The sequence below is a fragment of the Gopherus flavomarginatus genome, chromosome 8 (genome assembly GCF_025201925.1).
Source record: "Gopherus flavomarginatus isolate rGopFla2 chromosome 8, rGopFla2.mat.asm, whole genome shotgun sequence".
Classification (NCBI taxonomy): domain Eukaryota; kingdom Metazoa; phylum Chordata; order Testudines; family Testudinidae; genus Gopherus; species Gopherus flavomarginatus.
In genome coordinates, this window is record NC_066624.1 from 19,374,714 (window position 1) to 19,391,487 (window position 16,774).

General features: G+C 41.2%; 1 protein-coding gene across 1 annotated transcript in view; it reads left to right on the top strand.

The window, feature by feature from the left end:
- ALG13 (ALG13 UDP-N-acetylglucosaminyltransferase subunit) overlaps positions 1-16,774 on the top strand; it is a 64,045-nt gene that overhangs the window by 21,402 nt on the left and 25,869 nt on the right. The window contains exons 8-20 of the mRNA XM_050965223.1: positions 649-699; positions 1,888-1,934; positions 3,029-3,101; positions 4,186-4,267; positions 5,137-5,317; positions 5,992-6,067; positions 7,625-7,733; positions 9,589-9,653; positions 10,387-10,487; positions 12,633-12,760; positions 13,657-13,894; positions 14,086-14,199; positions 14,400-14,556. Coding sequence (XP_050821180.1) covers positions 649-699; positions 1,888-1,934; positions 3,029-3,101; positions 4,186-4,267; positions 5,137-5,317; positions 5,992-6,067; positions 7,625-7,733; positions 9,589-9,653; positions 10,387-10,487; positions 12,633-12,760; positions 13,657-13,894; positions 14,086-14,199; positions 14,400-14,556 — 1,422 coding nt within the window. The remainder of the gene's footprint in view (positions 1-648; positions 700-1,887; positions 1,935-3,028; positions 3,102-4,185; positions 4,268-5,136; positions 5,318-5,991; positions 6,068-7,624; positions 7,734-9,588; positions 9,654-10,386; positions 10,488-12,632; positions 12,761-13,656; positions 13,895-14,085; positions 14,200-14,399; positions 14,557-16,774) is intronic.

The window sequence follows — 16,774 nt, forward strand, 5'->3', positions numbered from 1 at the left end:
GACCAAAGCATTAGACCCAGATATAACCAAATTGTACATCTAGTTGTTCATGTGCATGATATCTCGACCTTCCAGACCTTATATATGATACGACATTCCCATGTGCTTCCTTAATATGTTTGAGGAAACACTGCTATAATTCTGACTTTGAGGGGGGGAGGGTTTCCATTTGATCTAGTGCGTATAGATAAAATAGCTTTTCAGCAAGAAGTTACCTCCGTTACGAAGCACATACATATGCAATTGTTCCTAAATGTAGGGAAAAGGGAGAAATCATTCATGATCAGGAAGGCTACTTGTCTTACGAACTTGAAGGCTGTTGTGCTAAGACCACTGCTTTAAAGCTGACCAATATGGTCTCATTGTTTCTTTGTAGTGCTCCCGTTCTCAACTGTCTGTCTCAATCTGTTGTCTTATACTTAAATAGTCCCTGCTCCAAGGAGCTTACAATCTGTTTGTACCTCACTTAGCACAATGTAGTCCTGATCCATGACTTGGTTCCTAGGCACTACGGTAATACACATAAGAGAAATTTTCAGTTTTCCTCTAAACTCTTTAAATATGAAGAGCAAATTCTGACTCTTAATGTTTCCAGCAGATTTAGTAACGATATGCAGCTGATTAAATCCATTATATCTTCTTTTTAAGTATGTGGAAGGATCATTTGAAAAATATCTGGAACGGCTGGGAGATCCAAAGGTAAGGCTAGATTCATATTCCTGAGGCTGAGCTCAAAAAAGCTCATGATTGTTTGCTGGAATGTGGGTTTGACTGTTATTTCTCTTCTTCCTGTTAACTTTTACCTCAGTCCTGCTGTCAGATCCACATAGGTGGACCCTTGCACCTGAACAGAGCCCTGTTGATTTCAATAGGACGCTGTGTGAGTGCAGTAGGACTCTGCACCTGATGGCGGGATCAGGGCCTTAATTCTTGCTTGTGGGCAAAAAAGGGGCATTTTAAAACCACAACAATGTAATTTAATGTAATTTAACCTGAGGGAATCAAACTTTGGTCCTGTCAGCTTGGACCTTTAAAAGGCTGTTACAAAACTGGGTGCATAATTCATAGCAAATGTTTGACAAATTTTGCTTTGGTTTTCTAGATTTTGGGGGAAAACCTGCATTCTTTCTTAAACTTATTGTTTCTTTGAAGATTTTTAACTAGTGAACATGAGCAGGATACAAGAGTATCTAAAGCAAATTTAGTATTTTTATCAAAGAAATATTTTGAACTGCTACAGGTCTAGCTAGTAGAGTGTAGCTGCAACTCTGCCCAGGATTATTGGCCAAAAATTGAATACTTAATTGTCCCATGTCCGTGATCTTCTCTTCAGGAACCCTCATGTTTTTACAAATTTCCAGATGTAGAAGGAATCAAAATTTTGCAAAAGATGGAACTGAAGTATTTGAGGAGTATATAATCACTTCACATTGATATTCTCTCTCTCTCTCTCTCTCTCAGTGGGTTTTCTTCAGTGCCGTAAGTATTTTTAAGGCAGTTTCTGAGGGGTTTTACAGTTACCACTAACTTTTAAAGATTGAGGAGTAAACTGTAAATAATACAGTTATTGCAGAGGGCAGTATATTTAGATGTACTCCTTTTTATAGAGCTTGGTGTGAGACTTTTAGAGCTTTGAAGATAGGGGCTAAGAATTTTACCCAGTAGTTAGAGCTGGTCAGAAAATGCTTTTTTTTTTTTTTTTTTTTTTTTTTTTTTTTTTTAAATCATGAAAAATGTTGACTAGCTCTAGTAATGGTATAGTGAGAGCCAGTATAGAGTTCCAAGTACTGCAGTGCAGGCTCAGTGGTCAGCTCCATTACAGATTTGATGAAGAACAGTTACTTTTGTACCTGCTAACATGATATCAAAATATTTTTATACACTTAGGAAAGTGCTGGCCAATTGGAGATAAGCGCTCTATCACTAATCTATAAGTAAGTTCTTCCTTTTTTTTAATTGTGCTGTGAATGGCTGAGGCTGCGAGGCCTAGAATCTCTTGATTCATAGATTTTTAAGGCTAGAAGGGACCATTATGATCTAGTTTTGATGCCAGCTTGGCTTAGGAGTGACTGCCATTCAATGTTTATTACATGAATGGGTGGCTGCAAACCAGTTCCAGGTAAGGAGGATCCCACATCCTGAAACATACTGAATTGGCATCATTAAGTCTCACAAGAGGGCAAAGACCTGGTGGCCATGGAGATTGAGCTAACCCTGACTACTGGAGGTTTCATTGCTGCTGCCCAGGCAATACTACCCTCTGATAATTCACAGAGCCTTCAGTCTGCACTGAAATCTTTACTTAAAAAAAAAAAATTTAGTGAGAGACTTACTGATGGGAAGTGATGTGGAGTTGTGTGCACTGGAAACATCTAATGCTAGCTATGTAAGTTAACTGCCAACACACAAGTAAAACTGTGCTCACTATATGAGGTGTCCTTGAAAATTCGGGAAGTGCTGCGCAGAGTGTAAGCCTAGAAATGCATTTAAAATAAATTATGATTTCACTTGACATTTGAATCTACTGCAAGCACTGTTTTGCTTAAAAATATATATATACTTCCACTTCTGAACAAACAGTTTAGGAGCCTAATGGCAGAGACTCTCTAAAACACTTTGCATCCTGTTCCAGTCCAAAATGAACAGTTAGACTTCTACAACATTCTAATGGCACCCTGTACTAAGATTTTAACCCTTTTGGATCTACTTCATTTAGAGTTAATTGCTTCACTATCAGAGCAATCTGTCTTGAGGTCGGAAATACCTGACCTCATAAGATGGATCTTTATTATCTGGAACCAGACACTGTAGGTTTTACCAAATATTTATTTCTTATTTCAAGTAGATGGTTCCATTTTGTGAATTGAGTTATTGCTTACATTTTTATATTGACATTCACTTGTTAGGAAAAATATTCTGCTTCCATTTTCTGTTAACCAACAGTGGATTCTCCAGACTATTCTCTTCAAACGTCTTCATAACAAGTATTTGCATTAAAGCGTGCTCTTTCAATTCTCTTGTTGCCTAGTCGAGACTTTATTCTGTACCGGTACCCTGGAAAGCCACCTACCTATGCTACAAACAATGGCTTTGAAGACAAGGTAAGGAGATGTGAGCGAATTTTCTACCCTCCCACTCCTAGATAACTCTAATTTCACTCGTTTCTAATGAGCTTGTCACTTCAGTTTTGCTCTTGTAACTCCAGTGAAGTCTGCACATTTTGCACACTTAAAAAACCAAAAACAATGCTAACTTCAACAAGGCTAATGCTCCACAAATGAATTATTTCATTCATTCACAGTTGAATACTCTCATTTGCACAATAGTTAATCTTTTGCTAGACTAAGTTCCTGTTGGCTGCAGGAGTTATAATATTAGAGCCCAGGAGTCTTCCCATTTGATCAACTTTAGCTTTTCTGGAGTGAGGGTTCTTGAATACAGTCCTCTGTGGCTATTTTTTAATCTCACTAGCTAGAATGAGACACTTGGATTGAGTTGCTTATGAACAAAGGGAAAGTGGCAAGATTAGACAAATATATGGGTGAAGAAAGGGCACTCTTCTCCCACCTCCAAAAGGGAGCAGACAAGATTTTGGGGTCTTCTGGGGTGTATTTTTTCCCTCCTGAATATAAATTAATTAGCGTGATTTTTGTGGGTTGTGCATTATTAGTACAGCAGTAGATAGTCTAAACCCACTTGAGGTTTTGACACAATTAAAGGGTGTAGGGAAAGTTCTGTATTTAGCTTTTCCTTGTGAAATAGCTTTTCCTCTAGTTTGATACTAGTGGGCCAATAAGTTTTTGCAGTTTGGGGATTCTAAATGTAAGAGTGATTGATTGATTGGCATTTAACTTCTAGACCATTAGTTGTTCATAAGGTAGCTGACTCACAGTAAAGTCTCTCATAGTTGACCTTCAACAGTTCATGAGATGACTAAACAGTATTCATGTGGGTAATAGGCAAACTTATTTGTACACTTGTTACAATCCCTTTTTATAGGGATCAACTTTGTTTCGAACACTGTATTTATACTAAGCATACCCATTATTTGGACAGTGAATTAAAGCACTAGCTTAAGAATAAGTAAAGGATTTGTAGTCATGCGCTAGAACATCAAATAGAAAATGTTTTTGGTTTTCTTTCATTTCTTCCTCAAAGCTTTTTGGTTTTATTTTTTTTTCCAAGATCTTGCTGTGTTGTTCCAGTAACGGCCATTACGACTCTGTGTATACAAAACAATTTCAGGCAGATGCTGCTGTTTGCCAGGGTAAATTAACTCTCACACTATTTTTAATAGAGTATGTGAAGTACCATATATACTTGTTCATAAGCTGAATTTTTTTAGTAAAAAAGGGAAGCACCAGGGAAGGGGGTCGGCTTATGAATGGGTATAGAGAGGGAGAGGTGGGACACAGCCCCGCCCCCCAACAGAGGGAGCAAGGACAGGCAGCAGAGACAAAAGGGAAGAGGCAGGGCCAGAGTCTCTCTGCTTTTGGCCACACTGTTCTCCCCCCAGCCTCCAAAGCAGCTGCAGCTCTGGGGCTGGCAGCCTGCAGCTGCCCCACTCGGCCTGGCCTGCCGGAGCAGCCTGTGGCTAGGCCAGAGACATCCTCCCCAGATAAGATGGGAAGGGATGAGATGGGGAGAGTGTGGGGGTCCATTTCCCCACCAGTTGCTGTCCCAGCCCATCAGGGTAAGCACCTGGTGCGCCGCGACACTTTGTTTACTTAGGTTTACCTCTGTGCCTGCAGACACTCAAGGTAAACAAACCATCTAGGCCCGCCAGTGTCGTATCCTGATGGCCTGGGAGCCAAAGTTTGCTGGCCCTTGAATTATAGGGTCGGCTTGTGAACAGGTCATAAAAATTTTCCATTTTTACTTATCCATCTTTGGGGAGGGGGTGTTGACTTATAAACAAACCGGCTTATGATGGAGTATATACGTACTTATCAACAACGTTCTTTCTCGAGAGGAGAGGGGTGCTGAAGGGAGATGAAAGTGGAAAGTTCATTAACCATTATTAATGGAGTTTAGTGTAATTGGTATGTTGTGAAAGTCCACAAAGTGCACATCCGCTAGTCTAAGGTCACCTGTCTGGCACCAAGTCATTGGGTTCTGTGTGCTTTGTTTGCCCAGCTGTCTTGTACGAGATCCTGTACAAAGATGTGTTTGGCATGGATGAGGAGGAATTGAGAACTGCAGTTGAGATGTTTCGAAGTGGGGCCAAAAAGAACAGAAACAGTGTCTCTGTTGGAAGTGAGGATGCAAACTTTGATTGCCTTCCCGAGAAAGCGTCCAAAACTTCATCAGAAAGGAGGTATTAGATTAAAAACAAAATATCCTGTGAAGGGTACCTGATCACTTAAAGGTGTTGGAGGGACTAGTCTACTAGTAGTGTTCTGAGCTGCCACATGGAACATCTGCGTCCATTTTCCAATGTCATTGTACTGAGCCAGAGTGTAAGCACATTGTGGAAAAAGCAGCTTGCTTTCCATGGGACTGGGAAGTGAGGTGGTTGAGCAGCAACCTTTCCCACTGGCTATAGTCAGATGGCACCTTCTTGCTGAACAAATCATGAGTAATCAGAATCATTGGCTTAGTTTAGCAAGAAACTATTATACTTTAATTCCTTTAATGCCCATGAGTGGAACAACTGAAGAAGTCTTGAAGTTTGCAGAATGGAACTGAGTTGACCCTTCCTTAAACATAAAACGTTAGCTGCCACTGCATGGAAGACCTGAACGGAAGTGGCTGGGGGAGAGATCATTTCATTTACAGTCAGGAAAGGTTTAGCGTGTTTGAGTGCTGCATGTGCGAAACTTCATATTTGTTGTACTACATTGTAATAGTGTTAAGTTCTGGCTTGTATCTTATCACTTGATGGCACCATGGTTCTTCTATTAAGTCATTCAACCAGTTTGATCTTGTTGATTTCAGTGCTGGCCAGAAATCTTGCACTGTATTTTGTAATCCTATTTTTAAATTGCTTAGAGTGGAAGACTGGGATGGCAATGATACTGACAACCCACCTGAAGATAAACTCAAACAAGGCACTGAAGAGGCAAAGGTTTGGCAATGAAGGGAGAATCCTTTTAATTCTTTCTCATTAGTGTTCATGATACTGTAATTAAGGTTGAATCAGCCCTTCCTATTCGAAATGCTGCTGTTGGGGATTTACACTTTTTTTTTTTTTTTTTTTAATTTCCTCCATCTTACATGTGCATGTTTAGTTTTTAGCCCTGGTGTTCTTTATCTCTTCTTTTAATTTCTTGTTCTTCAGCTAGCTTTAAAAAAAAAAACCAAACAAGTTTTAAAAACAGTATTTGGCAAACAAGCCCTGATCTGGACTCTTACCTAGAAACCTTCTAATTTTCTTATTTAATCTAATTTTATTTTAGGCAAATGAACAGTGCTGTTCAATTTTACCAGGCCTGGCTTGAAACACTGCTCTAACTAACATTCAAGGAGGTGTGTGTGTGTGTGAGAGCATGGCTACACCTGCAGATGTAGAGCACTTTGAGTTAAACCAGCCTTCGTACAGCGCAGTAGGGAAAGTGCTGCAGTCTGTCCACACTGCCAGCTGCCAGCACACTGGTATAGCCACATTAGCAGCTCTTGCAACAGCCACAGAGAGCAGTGCATTGTGGTAGCTATCCCAGCATGCAAGTGGCTGCAACATGCTTTTCAAATGGGGGCAGGAGGTGGAGTGTGACTGGGAGTGTGTGTGTGTGGTGTATATGGGGGGGAGAGTGGGTTTTTTGGGGGCTGAGAGCATGTCAGCATGCTGTCTTGTAAATTCAGACAGCAGCAGACCTCTTTCGCCCCCGCCCCCCCCCCCCCCCTCACACACCGTTCCACAGTAATGTTTGCTTTGTCTCAGAGCAGATAAGCAGCAGGCTGTCAAATGGAGCTTTCAAAGGGCATATGCAAAACAATGACAAGAGTGGCCACTTGACTTAAGGGGATTGTGGGATGTTTCCAGAAGCAGATCAGAGTGCAGTAATGCAACACCTCATTCACACTGATGCTGGAGCACTCCTGTGGGGGCGCATCAAATGTTACTCTACTCGCCGAGGTGGAGTACCAGGAGTGCTCTAGCTGTGGAGTCAGAGCGCTCTACATGCCTTGCCAGTGTGGATGCATAGTGAGCTAGTACACCCGGGGCTCCTTTAATGCGCTGTAACTTGCAAGTGTAGCCAAGGTGTGTGTGTATGTGTATGTGTTACACACACTCATTGACTTTGATTTGGAGTTGTGTGGTCAGCAGCTTCTGAAAGTCAGCCCTCATTAGTTTTTTCCTTCCCTATTTTTACCTAGTAACTAAAAACTTTCTATCCTAAAATCAAGCAGATCAGTATAGAGTCTGTGGTCAACTTCTTCAATGTGATTTTTATTTATCTGCTTTGTCTTCAAGCGTCAGAATCCATAATACCTAAAGACTTGTTCATATTCTTCTTAGATTCTGAACTTGAAACAAACTAATTACATGTCATAGTGGAACTGAAAGAGGCAGGGAAGACAGTGTATATGCTTGTTTAGAATAATTAGAACCTCTGCAAGGAAAGAAAAGTGTGCCATATATTTAAACCCTTTCAATTGTAGTCCATTTTAACTCTGTTTTTAGCCTCCAGAAAATCCGTCAAAGATGCCTTTTCCCTATAAAGTACTAAAAGCCCTGGACCCTGAGATCTATCGAAATGTAGAGTTTGATGTTTGGTTGGACAGCAGAAAAGGTACCTTTAAAAAAAATCATTTGTATATTCTGTAAATTCCTGGCCAACAGTAAGTTTTATTGAGGCTCAGTGAGGTTACTTGTAAATCAGTCTGTAAAATGTGTTGGACCTGCACAGGGGCTTGAGCAAATAGACACATACCGGAAATGTAAAGGGCATTGTCTAAGCCAGCAAACATATCTGTGCAGCATACATCCTGTTACCAGCCAGAAACTTCTTATTCTCATCTCTAAGCAACCAGCAGAGTACTTTCAATCCTATATGACGTCTGTCCATGCTCCTGAAATCTGTTCTGTTGAGGAAAATATATTGGTTCTGGACTAGAAAATGTGTGGTTTCAGGAAAGCTAAGTGCAATAGCAGAGTATCATCTTATAATGCTATTTTCAGATAGTGTTCAAATGTAAAATTGGGGGCTTAATTTTTTTAATTTATGGTAGCAGTGTCTGCACAAAGGCTTGTATTCCATAAATGCGTTTGGGTTCAGAGTAACAGTAAAGGATGAGGGTCACTTAGCGGTTAGTGTGCACTCTGAACTGCCAAATCAGACAATTGGTCCCTTCCTTCCCAGTTGTCCATGGGCTTGAGCACTAGGGAAATGTTACTCTCCCCACATCTCATCTTGCATGCCAAAGAGCCCCAAATTGTGAGTACAACAATGGGTTCACTTCACTCTTCACTGAAATTCAGTTCAGTCCTTTCTGGGACTAAACAGAGCAGCCAGTTCCCAGTGTGCAGCAGCGCTATACAGAAGTTTAGGAGTGATAAGGGAAGAATAACTTTTTTTCAGAGTTTTCCTGTCAGGGAGATTTAAGTACATTACAATTATCCAGATACATCCCGCCTTACAAAATGATCACAGTTGGTCAGCATTTGGTGTTTTCATCTCTTCCATCAACACAGCAGCCCCTAATGCCTGGCTGGGCTTTTGACTCTCAGTATAGCTACGCTGAATGCTCCTTTTGGTGAGGTATAGAATGTGTATATACCTCTAGCACGGGTATTAATAGTAGTGTAGACAGTGAGGTGCTGCTTAGGCAAGTAGAGTGAAGACATGCCTGAACCCTGTGTGTATGTACCCTGCATGGATCTCTACTTGCACATGCAGTGCCTCTTCTGTCTACAATGGTGCCCCTGACCCCCCCCCCCAACTGCTGGAGCCTTTCTCTGCTGCAAGAGCCTGCCAGAGCCTTTTCTCACAGCGAGGAAAGGCTCTGGCAGGAAGAGGGAGACTCTAGCAGTTCCCTACTGCCTCCCACCCCTGCCAGAGCCTTTCACTGATGCATGTAGCTACACACCAGTGTGAATGCAGCCTGCTTTTCCCTGTGATGTGTAACTACACATAGCCTCAGTGCTGACTCAGAAGAAAGGGACATTCTTTATTTATAGAAATTTTGGGCCAGATAGTATTGCTGCACACTGGTCCCAGAAGGGACTGAATTTCAGTATTGCTGCACACTGGTCCCAGAAGGGACTGAATTTCAGTGAGGAGCAAAGTGATCCTGTTGCATATGTATTTTGTAAAGTGCTTTGTGATTCTTTGGCATGCAAGCCAATCTGGGAGGCACAATTTTTTCCTCCAAAGCCCAGCTGCTCTCAGTCATATGGGAGTTGTCACTGTTTTGTGGCATCCCAAGTTGTGGGGAGAGTGCAACATTTCCCTAGTGCTCAAGCCTTGGAAGGGACTACTGGTCTCATTTGGTAGTTCAGAGTGCTCACATAATGTCCAGGAAAATACAGGAGATAATTCACTCATTTCAGCCTATAATACTTGGTTCCCTTGAGTGCAATTCTGGGTAATAAGTAAAAAATGAAGAACAGTACCTAGCTTAAACTTTCACTTGGATCTCTTGTAGAACTTCAAAAAACTGATTACATGGTGTTTGCTGGGAGACAGTACTATTTAGGAGACAAATGTCAGGTTAGTACTCGAAGCAGATTCAGTAATGATGAATTATTAAAGTTGCCTTAAATAAGTTTTATGACTTAATATACATCTGAACTCAGGTTCTTCAGAGACTTCTTCTCTTTTTATAGCAATTAAATATGATGAGGTCATCTGAAATTACTTTTTTTAAATTATAACTTTCTGTAAATTCCAAACGAGCACTAGATAGTCCATGGGAAGGGTGCCTGAAAGCTGACCATGAACCAGTGCTATAAATCCTGAAAGTAGAGGAGTTTAAGACTGAACTCTTGAAATACACAGAGGCCACAGTGACTGGCACTGTACGCAAACCTCAGCAGAACAGTGATGAAAGATGGACAAATTTTTTTTTTGTTATGAGTTTTGCAGTGCCTAGTGCAATGGGTCCTGTTTAGTTTAGTTGTTGAATCGTACAAGGCAGTTTTGGTTCTGATCTGGCCCCTCCCTGCCTTTCTTCCATCCATGAGGGCTTCTCTTATTCTTTTTCTCATTGTTTGTATCTGTTCCTGCAGTGTGTCTCTCTCTCTCTCTGCTGCCCACTCTTCTGTCTCTGTGTTGAGTAGAGCAGGGAGTGCTGGGTTGAGGTATTCCAAGACTCTCAAGCTAACTCAGTGATATGTGAGCAGCATGAAAACAGCTCTTATGTTACCAGCCGTTGGGGGGAACCAGAGCACCATTAACGTGTGACCATTTGTGTTTACCTGCTACCCCTTTATTTCCTCCTCAGGTTCGTCTGGAGCCTGGGGGTAAGTACTACAATGCTCATATCCAGGAAGTTGGACATGATGGCAACATGGTGACCGTGTTCATTGAGGAGCTGGCAGAAAAGTAAGCAATCTAGAGACAGCCTTAGAGCTGTCTCTTATTTGCTGAAATCCTCCTTTTTGTTGAGTCTGCACATACACACCTCTCCCCCAACAGATGTTTAAATTGTGGTTGTCAGAATGTTTTGAAACTCTGGGTTCAGTTTCTTTTCAGAATATAAAATATAAAAACCAGACCCAGTTCCTTACCAGTTTAACAGCTTGGCAGTAGCTACCATTCCACCAGTAGGAGATGGCAGGAGTAGCACCTCTTGGGTTTTCACTGAAAACATTCCAGGTATAATCTACCTACCATGTGGATAGAAAACAGAAGAGTTTCCTGCTGGTTGGGCTGAGTTCATGGTGAACAATGAGTCTACACAACTGGCTTCTAGAACTTTTTAGGGGTGGGACTTGCATCGCAGCTAAATAATGGGTTGCTTTTAGTCCTTGAAGTTTTGTTCTGACAATTCTCCTTGCCCTTCCTCCTTAATTTTGGGAGTTTTGTAAATGCTGTAAGATGTCACACATCAACCAAAAATGCCACTTGTTGGCACATCCCAAGTTTACCTCTGATAATCAATCTGTATTGTTATCTTTAAGATTAAAAAAACACAACTCTGGTGCTGTATGCCTGTTATAAGTAACAGGTATTGCAGCGTGCCCTTCAGTTAATCAGTGTACAAGAGTTAGACTGGATTAAAGATGAATTAAAAACAATCCTGAGAGTAGCTGGCTAGTCTCTGAAAACCAAGATAATGCTGGGATCCAAAAATTTTTTTAAAAAGGGAAGAGAAACATTGACTCGTGTACAAATTTTACAATAGTATGCATGTTACCAATGCTGTTACAGGGATGATTCTGTCTCTGACACTGGGTCTGTCTCTAAAGGATGAAGTTGCCATTGATGCAAGTTACATACCTATAGCAGGGGGAGTCTTGTTTCACCCTCATCTATCTTTGAAAAATCTCAGAGTAAGATTACTATACGCATGGATTGAAATGATAAAAAGCCATACACTGCTACCTCAATATAACACAACCTGATATAACACTGATTTGGATATAATGCGGTAAAGCAGTGCTCCGGGGGGAGCGCTGCACACTCTGGTGGATCAAAGCAAGTTCGATATAACGCGGTTTCACCTATTTAAAGTGTCCCCTGGGTTTGGCTAACACAGCTGTACATACACTTCTAAACTGTCTGTTTTTATGTTCTTATTTAAAGAAGAATGTGTTCAGTAAGATCTGATCACACTTGATGGCAATCATATTTTTCTCTAATGTGGCACTGTCAGGGTTCCTTCTTCACTCTGAACTCTGGGGTACAGATGTGGGGACCCGCATGAAAGACCTCCTTAGCTTATTTTTACCAGCTTAGGTTAAAAACTTTCCCAAGGCACAAATTCCACCTTGCTTTGAACAGTATGCTGCCACCACCAAGTGATTTTAGACAAAGAATCAGGGAAAGGACCACTTGAAGTCCTATTACCGCCCCCCAAAAAAACATTCCCCCAAACCCTGCACCCCCTGTTTCCCGGGGAAGGTCTTGAGAATAATATCCTCACAAATTGCTACAGGTGAACACAGACCCAAACCCAAACCCTTGGATCTTAAGAACAATGAAAAATCAATAAGGTTCTTAAAAGAAGAATTTTAATTTAAAGAAAAGGTAAAAGAATCACCTCTGTAAAATCAGAATGGTAAGTACTTTACAGAATAACAAAAGACTCAGAAACACAGAGGATTTCCCCTCTGGGCAAAACTTTAAAGTTACAAAGACTGAGGGATAAACCTCCTTCTTAGCGCAGGGAAAATTCCCAAGCTAAAACAAAAGGTAATCTAACAAATTTCTTTGCTATTACTTACTATTTTTGCAAGACTAGATGTTTAGTTCAGATATGGCTTAAGGAGATATGTTTTTCCCTTCTCTGTTTCCTTGTTGACTCCAGGAGACAGACAGACTCAAATCTTCCCCCGCAGATTTGAAAGTATCTTTTCCCCTTATTGGTCCTTTTGGTCAGGTGCCACCCAGGTTATCTAAGCTTCTTAACCCTTTACAGGGTAAAGAGGGATTTTATGCTACCCTTAGTTGTATGTTTATGACAGACACTGACTTGAATTAGCATGAATTCCTGTGGCACTACTTACACTAGTATTTTTCGTGTAGGCATATTGTTCCATTGGCAAACTTAAAACCAGTGACACAAGTGACACCTGTCCCTGCGTGGAATGTGGTTCCCAATCGAAAAGGAGGAAACTATCAGAAAATAGCAGGCGGCTATGTTTCAGAAATAGGTTTGTACACAGTTTCAATAAGAATCTTGCCTTTTTTTTTTTTTTTTTCTAGGGGAATGAAGGAGGTTTGTAGCAATCTTCAGATATTGGATATGATTGAATTCATTTGGTAATATAAAACTCACTTTAAGGGGGAATGATTGAGGAAAACTCATCTTTGGAGAGGGGATGAATGGAGGTAGTTGAACGTCTGATGAGTATTTTGCTGGGGCACTTACAAATAGCAAATCCATTGAGAATGTGTGTTAAAGTTAGTATTTAAAACTTCCAAGAGGCTGTAAAGCACTTCACAGACAATGTAGAAATGCCAGGTCCCTTCACCAAAGAGATTATCTAATTTTGTTATAAGAATGATGGTAACAGCAGAGTGGGAATGAAGTGAGCAGGGGCAGGGCTACAGTGATACAGTTCCATAGTAAAGCAGTGTAGATTTTATGTGCTTCTTGATGATTTAATAAAGGGTTTCATAAGTGTGATTCCCATAGGAAACGAGTCAAAGTAAGGTCTTCAGGGAGGGGTTGGAATGATGAGAGTACTGGCTTGGCCTAGCCAAAACTGGGAGGCCATCCTGTGCATAGGAAGCTTATTAAACATTCTGCTCATCTACCTCTAAAGGCTTAAATTAGTGTATTAATAAGCTCACACGCTTGGTTGCACTTTTATGGGTGGATGAGTGTTGTTTTCCCTATATTCCATGTCCAAATATTAACTTACAGAATTTTTCGTATGGAATTGTCTAGCACTACTTTATAATCTGAACGTACCTCTGGAGTTTAACTTATTTCTCTATTTAAGGTAGTCATGTAGATCCGTACGGATGTTTAACAGACCTAACTCGTCTTTTCCACTCTCACCCCCCCCCCTTATTTTTTTTCTGTGCTGCTTTGAAATTGCAGAAATGGATATGAAATCACGGAAGAGACTGTTTAAGAAAGTCCGGGGGAAGGAAGTTTACATGACAGTGGCTTATAGTAGGGGTCAGCCAGTTCTTCCACCCCGTCTACAGCACAATGTTCCTTCAGGTCGCTCTTCTCCAATTAATTGCTCTCAAAGTTGTGGGAATATGGCATCCTATGATCACTACCGTCCTCAGAATTCTCCTCAGAGGCATGGCAGGGGATATGGAATGCCCAGGTATGAAGCCTTGGAACCCTGACAAAGACTAGTATTCATTCCCTTTTAGGCCTCCCACAGTTCTGGCCCTAGCTAATCTTCAAGTATTTAATAGATGATCCTACAGGTGAGTTTCATCTGAGAGGATCTGTAGGCACGTCTTGGTAACTGGATTTTTTGTGTGTTCTTTTTCTGTACTCCTTTAATCTTAGGGGATCTGCCCGATTTATAAACAGGAACAACATGGTTGGCCCTCAAATAGCATTCTACCCTGGTCCAGGGAAGAGATGTTATCAGAGCTATGACAATTTCTCCTATAGGTCCCGGTAAGTGAGTATAAATTTCTTTACAAAACCTTGTACTACAAATAAGGGGAAAATAAGCTTTCAAAATGGCATGATACTGAACAGTGGGTAAAAAGCACTTCTGTCAACGTATGTAAGGGCATTTCAAAAAGGTATAATTAGAACTTAATAATGGAAATATGCTTAAACCCCTGTGTGTGTCTTGACTTTTTTCTCTAAAGTTCATATAGCCGTAGTCGTCGTCAAATGCAGTGTGTCAATAAGGAATGTCAGTACGGATTTGTACCAGAGACAGGGGAGGAGCCTCAGGGTTTGGAAGAAACTATAACTTTCTATGAGATTGAAGAAGGAGATGAGGCTGCTTTTCCTGCTTTACCAGTAAGTTATGAGCTAGAAGTTCATTTAGAAATGTTTGCCAAAATGAAAAGGAAGTCCTGTACAAATGTACAGTGTTGGGGTGGGTAGCTCATATTTCCTGCAGTAGGCTTTTCAGACTTGGATGTGCAGCTTTGAAAGATGTGGAAGGGAGCTCTCCTCTTGTTTGCCATGTTCTACTTAGAATCTCTTAGTTAAATAACGATGAAAACTGTAAAGAGAGATAGTAGAGATTCAACGCTTATGAATTTCCTACAACTTTCTACAGAAAGTCTTGCCACTCACCTGTTGCATCAACATCTGCATTTATGTGTGGTATTAAGTGGCAAATGGTTGTAATGTTGGAGAACAACACACTAACACTCAGAAGCTACTTTCTTCTGCAAAAGAAAATAGCAACAACCTCCAAACTGACTTTTTCCTGAACTCCTCTTTGCACAAGTTTCTATAAAATGAAACTTACTACAGTATGTGAATCCCTTTGTAAGCACAAAGCGACAGAGTCCTGTGGCACCTTACAGGCTAACAGATATATTGGAGCACGAGCTTTTGTGGGTGAATGCCCACTTTGTCAGATGCATGTAAGCGCAGTTATTGCCCATACTAAGACCAATCCAAAATGAAAAGTGTTTGGTGTTTTTTTTTTTTTTTTTTTTTTTAATTCTGCAAGTAAAATGGAATAATTGAGCACCCAGTCACATTGTGAAGCCTAGCCATTTTGGTGTCTGCTCTTTAAAAATAATCCTTTTTATCAGTCTACTTGTTTTTCCAAATCCTGTTGTAGGTTTAAACTAAACCAAACTGAGTGTGCTAAAACGTCAGTCAGTATTTAACTGTATGGGCTGGAGTTGAGGCATGAAACTGCTCAAATGCTGACAACTGTGAATTCAGCTGTCCTGTCTTCCAGAATTTTTTTGTCACGGACATTTTGATGTAATGAATTTCATGAACGTAGATTTGGGGTATAATTGGTATCTTCAGTGTTTAAATTCCAGAAGAAAAGAAAAAACTCAGGACTGTGTTTCAGCAGCCATGCTTTAGTCCGCCTTCTGTTCTGGGCTCAACTTATGACGTTTGCTCAGTGTTCTTGGAAGAAAACATTTATTAGCAACTTAGACACATTATTCTACAACTTCCTTTTCAGGCTCAGAATCAGTAGCGTTTAGCAGGAGTGTGTGCATCCCATTTTCCCATCCTCCCCATATGTTTGCCTGTAGCTATTAGTGGATTATTTCTCATGTTCAGCCATCTATTTTGTATTACTTTTTCTTTCATATTTCTTTTCTCTTCACTTGACGTACTTAATGGCAGGGCTGCAGCACTTCAGTGTAGGTAGTCCGTCTCCCCGAGAGGCGGAGCTAAGTCGATGGAAGAATTCGGTGGGGAGCAGAGGGGGGAGGTCACCTTAACTATGCTGCTCAAAGGGTGTGGATTTTTCACACCCCAACATGAAACAGTTAAGCCGACTTAATTTTCTAGTGTAGACCAGGCCTCATTCTCCAGCCCAAATTTAAACAGCTGTCTGCTAAAACGGGGAGCTTAGAGATCAGAGGGACATGCTCCTCTCTGGACAGAGAGGAAGCGGAAGGCCCTAACTTCAGACACTCTCAGAAGACCTGTTTGTGTCTCTCACCAGAAATGCCACACGCTCCCGCTCCTCTCTCTCTCTCAAGAGTCCTTTTTAGTTACTTAGGGTACGTCTGCACTACAGGATTATTCCGATTTTTACAGAAACTGTTTTTTTTTAAAACAGATTGCATAAAGTCGAGTGCACGCGACCACACTGAGCACATTAATTCGGCGGTGTGCGTCCATGTACCGAGGCTAGCATCGATTTTTGGAGCGTTGCACTGTGGGTAGCTATCCCATAGTTCCCGCAGTCTCCCCCACCCACTGGAATTCTGGGTTGAGATCCGAATGCAGGATGGGGCCAAAATAGTGTTGCGGGTGATTCTGGGTAAATGTCGTCACTCAATCCTTCCTCCGTGAAAGCAACAGCAGACAATCCATTTTGTGCCCTTTTTCCCTGGGTTGCCCTGACAGACGCCATAGCACGGCAACCATGGAGCCTGTTTAGCCTTATGTCACTGTGTCACCCTATGTGTACTGGATGCTGCTGACAGATGCGGTACTGCAGTGCTACACAGCAGCATTCATTTGCCTTTGCAAGGTAGCAGAGACGGTTACCAGCCCTATATCACCATCTGCAATTGAAAATTGA